At 33.6% G+C, this 5,515-nt stretch overlaps 1 protein-coding gene across 1 annotated transcript in view; it reads left to right on the top strand.

The window, feature by feature from the left end:
* The window catches only part of LOC137645559 (EH domain-binding protein 1-like protein 1), a 52,850-nt gene extending 47,571 nt beyond the window's left edge, over window positions 1–5,279 (top strand). Inside the window, exon 6 of the mRNA XM_068378361.1 lies at window positions 5,090–5,279. Within this exon, the coding sequence (XP_068234462.1) occupies window positions 5,090–5,279 (190 nt within the window). The remainder of the gene's footprint in view (window positions 1–5,089) is intronic.
* The last annotated feature ends 236 nt before the right edge of the window (window positions 5,280–5,515 follow it).

Raw genomic sequence — 5,515 nt, 5'->3', positions numbered from 1 at the left:
TCTCTCTCTCAACTGATCTTTTTCACTAGTTTTACATTCATTCATCTCTCTCTCTCTCTCTTAACTGATCTTTTTCACCAGTTATACATTCATTCATCTCTCTCTCTCTCTCTCTCTCTCTCTCTCTCTCTTAACTGATCTTTTTTACTAGTTTCACATTCATTCATCTCTCTCTCTCTCTCTCTCTCTTTTTCATTACCCATTCTTTTCCTAAAATCATCAAGTTTATTCCTCTTCCTTTGACGCCCAGATCTCAATATCCCTTCCAACGCAAACGCAAAAGAGACAGGATACAAATTCACTAATCACTCTCTCTCTCTCTCTCTCTCTCTCTCTCTCTCTCTCTCTCACAAACAAACAAACACACGCACACACAACCCCCAGACAGTCATAACAAGACCATTACACGCCCGGACCACCATCAATACTAATGAAGCCAAAACACTGATGGAACATTTATAAACAATTAATTAGAAGGGAAAAGTCCCTCGGGAGGGGGTAGGAGGGGGAGGAAGGGGGGGAAATAAGGCAACCCACCGGAGGGGAAATCCCACGAGGGGAGATTTACTACCAACAAATCAAGTCCCCAATGAGGGATTTATCGTAGATATTTACAGGGAGGGATTTTCAGTGGGATTCGCTTCCCCTTTTCCAGCGTGGAAGGAGACAGGCTTCACTTGTGGAATATAATACGCTCGCGGGTTGCGTATGCGGCCCTCTATACGCAAAAGGGAACAGCAGGTGAGTAGGTGCAGACGACGCCTGGTGTAAATCGTGATGACTACTTGTGGGTAAATGATGACTCCCTCTTTTTTTTTTTTGGGGGGGGGGGGTTGCATATGGGCTTGTGCATATGGCACCTATGGTCTTGTTTTTAATGAGCGTATATTTTTTTATGCAGCGTATGGAAAGTATGTATTTGTGTGTATGTATGTATGTATGTATATGAATATATATTTGTGTTTATGTAATAGACGGTGTTTTATATTTCTGTATATCTGTAGGTGTATATTATATATATACATATATATATGTGTGTGTGTGTGTATATACACACATATATAAATATGTATATATATATATATATATATATATATATATATATATATATATATATATATATATATATATATATATATATAGTTACGAATGACTACTAAAACACAATCATACACATTTTCCTTGACCACGACAAATGCCTATATTCAATTACATTTACGTACATTTGTGAGCGATAAAGGTTGAACTCAATTCCAGAAATAGTCATTAGAATAGTGTACTATTTCTTCGCGCTGTCCGCTGACTCATCTCTAGCTCCCGGAGATAGATAGCAGCGCCGTCCATTAAGGTAATTCATCGCCGGCGATATCGCCAAACTATGTAGTTTTAATAATTGCACTGGCTCTTTAATTTCTATAATTCCTAAAATATTTCTGGTCATGATTGCTCTTATAAGCCTTGATGTTGGAGGTTCAGGCTAACATAGCTGATTTGCAACTGGCAGAATAATAAGGGTATTAAAGATACAATAATAATAATAATAATAATAATAATAATAACAATAATAATAATAATAAAAATTATCATCATCATTATTACTATTATTATTATTATCGTTATCATTGTATCTCTAATACACTTAGTATTCTATCAGTACAGTAATTAGGCAGATATAAAAACCAATGAGATAATGAAAGCAAATAGCCTTACATGAAAAAAAACCCCACACACATTATATATATATATATATATATATATATATATATATATATATATATATACATATATATATATATATATATATATATATATAAATGTGTGCGCGCGAGCGCGTGTATATATATATATACTGTACATATATATATAATATGCGTGTTTGTGAGCGTGTGTATGTGTGTGTATATATATATATATATATATATATATATATATATATATATATATATATACACACACATTAGAGTGAGAGAAAGAAATTAAAATTCTCTCTCAAAAAATCCTCATGTCAGTGAGTCATTATTCACACCTCACGTGTTTAGCATAATGAGGATACGAAAAAAAAAAAAAAAAAAAGAAGAAGAAAAAACACTAGGATGTCGGGGCACCGGATAGGGCATGGAAAGGTGGCCGGGCGAAAAGAACTAGAAGTTAATCCTTCCCTGATGGAGCGATAATGGCATCAAATTTCGTTTAATACACCTAATGTCTCAGGTGAACGAGTTGCGGTCGACGATGATTGCGCTTCTCTCTCTCTCTCTCTCTCTCTCTCTCTCTCTCTCTCTCTCTCTCTCTCTCTCTCTCTCTCTCTCTCTCTCTCGAGACGGAATTACAACGACTTGTGTAAGTTTTCGTAAGTTAAAGCGAGGTTGTTTTTTCCACACACACACACACACACACACACACACACACACACACACACACACACACACACACACACATATATATATATATATATATATATATATATATATAAATATATATATATATATATATATATATATATATATATATATATATATATATATAGAGAGAGAGAGAGAGAGAGAGAGAGAGAGAGAGAGAGAGAGAGAGAGAGAGAGAGAGAGACTCGTTCTATATGATATAGGGTAAATATAGCTGATAAACAAATGCGCGCTTTCCTTAAAATTGGTTTATTTTCAAGCAACACCAAACTACGAGTAAACGAACAATTTACCTTAAAATTGGGTAATTTTACAAATAGCATAAAACAACGAGTAAAAGAACAATTTACCTTAAAATTGGGTAATTTTACAAATAGCATAAAACAACGAGTAAAAGAACAATTTACCTTAAAATTGGGTAATTTTACAAGTAGCATAAAACAACGAGTAAAAGAACAATTTACCTTAAAATTGGGTAATTTTACAAATAGCATAAAACAACGAGTAAAAGAACAATTTACCTTAAAATTGGGTAATTTTACAAGTAGCATAAAACAACGAGTAAACGACATATTTACCTTAAAATTGGGTAATTTTACAAATAGCATAAAACAACGAGTAAACGACCTATTTACCTTAAAATTGGGTAATTTTACAAATAGCATAAAACAACGAGTAAAAGAACAATTTACCTTAAAATTGGGTAATTTTACAAGTAGCATAAAACAACGAGTAAACGACCTATTTACCTTAAAATTGGGTAATTTTACAAATAGCATAAAACAACGAGTAAACGAACAATTCACCTTAAAATTAGTTTATTTTCAAGAAGCAGAAAACTACGAGTAAACGACCTATTTACCTTAAAATTAGTTCATTTTCAAGAAGCCGAAAACTACGAGTAAACGACCTATTTACCCTAAAATTAGTTTATTTTCAAGAAGCCGAAAGCTACGATTAACGACCATTTACCTTAAAATTAGTTTATTTTCAAGAAGCCGAAAACTACGAGTAAACGACCTATTTACCCTAAAATTAGTTTATTTTCAAGAAGCCGAAAGCTACGATTAACGACCTATTTACCTTAAAATTAGTTCATTTTCAAGAAGCAGAAAACTACGAGTAAACGACCTATTTACCTTAAAATTAGTTTATTTTCAAGAAGCCGAAAACTACGAGTAAACGACCTATTTACCTTAAAATTAGTTCATTTTCAAGAAGCCGAAAGCTACGATTAACGACCATTTACCTTAAAATTAGTTTATTTTCAAGAAGCCGAAAACTACGAGTAAACGACCTATTTACCCTAAAATTAGTTTATTTTCAAGAAGCCGAAAGCTACGAGTAAACGACCTATTTACCTTAAAATTAGTTTATTTTCAAGAAGCCGAAAACTACGAGTAAACGACCTATTTACCTTAAAATTAGTTTATTTTCAAGAAGCCGAAAACTACAAGTAAACGACCGATTTACCTTGAAATTATTTTATTTTCAAGAAGCCGAAAACTACAAGTAAACGACCGATTTACCTTGAAATTATTTTATTTTCAAGAAGCCGAAAACTACAAGTAAACGACCGATTTACCTTGAAATTATTTTATTTTCAAGAAGCCGAAAACTACAAGTAAACGACCGATTTACCTTGAAATTATTTTATTTTCAAGAAGCCGAAAACTACAAGTAAACGACCGATTTACCTTGAAATTATTTTATTTTCAAGAAGCCGAAAATTACGAGTAAACGACCTATTTACCCTAAAATTAGTTTATTTTCAAGAAGCCGAAAATTACGAGTAAACGACCTATTTACCCTAAAATTAGTTTATTTTCAAGAAGCAGAAAACTACGAGTAAACGACCTATTTACCCTAAAATTAGTTTATTTTCAAGAAGCAGAAAACTACGAGTAAACGACCTATTTACCCTAAAATTAGTTTATTTTCAAGAAGCAGAAAACTACGAGTAAACGACCTATTTGCCCTAAAATTAGTTTATTTTCAAGAAGCAGAAAACTACGAGTAAACGACCTATTTACCCTAAAATTAGTTTATTTTCAAGAAGCAGAAAACTACGAGTAAACGACCTATTTACCTTAAAAATTTGTTTATTTTCAAGAAGCCGAAATTTACAAGTAAACGACCTATTTACCTTAAAATTAGTTTATTTTCAAGAATCAGAAAACTACGAGTAAACGACCTATTTACCCTAAAATTAGTTTATTTTCAAGAAGCCAAAATTTACAAGTAAACAACCTATTTAACCTGTAAACGACCTATTTACCTTAAAATTAGTTTATTTTCAAGAAGCAGAAAACTACGAGTAAACGACCTATTCACCCTAAAATTAGTTTATTTTCAAGAAGCCAAAATTTACAAGTAAACAACCTATTTAACTTGTAAACGACCTATTTACCTTAAAAATTAGTTTATTTTCAAGAAGCCGAAAACTACGAGTAAACGACCTATTTACCTTAAAAATTAGTTTATTTTCAAGAAGCACAAAAGAACGAGTAAACGACCTATTTACCAATTAGTTAATAAACAAGTAGCAGAAAACTACGAGTAAACGACCTATTTACCAATTAGTTAATAAACAAGTAGCAGAAAACTACGAGTAAACGACCTATTTACCAATTAGTTTAAAAGCAAATAGCAGAAACCTACAAGTAAACGACCTATTTGCCAATTAGTTTATCTTCAAGTAGCATAAAATTACAAACAACCAACAAGCGTCGAAACGGCAGAGATAAAAGTAGCAATATTTTAAAAACACGGGTCAGAAGGTGTCTCATGGCGGTAGGAGAGGCCCCGACCATGGGGTCCGAAATGACGTCGGCGTCCCACGACCCCAGGGGGGCACGCCTGTCGACTTACCGGTAACCCGACACTACCACGGCGGGATTAGTGACGGAACGTTGCCGCTCCACCCCGAGAATCCCCTGCCCCTATCCTCCCAAGGGGGAGCGCTTCCTCCCAAGGGGAACTCTTTCCTATGCTTAATATCCCTTCCTCTGTACACCACGTCTGTTGACTATTTTCATTTGATATTCACTTGCAAATGCCGCTCGAAAGGAACGAACTAAGCCCTTGATGTATCTTCCGAAATGGAAAATATT

Source organism: Palaemon carinicauda, chromosome 8 (genome assembly GCF_036898095.1).
Source record: "Palaemon carinicauda isolate YSFRI2023 chromosome 8, ASM3689809v2, whole genome shotgun sequence".
In the NCBI taxonomy this organism is placed as follows: domain Eukaryota; kingdom Metazoa; phylum Arthropoda; class Malacostraca; order Decapoda; family Palaemonidae; genus Palaemon; species Palaemon carinicauda.
Note: the sequence above shows the minus strand (reverse complement) of the source record. Positions and strands in the feature narration are given on the sequence as shown.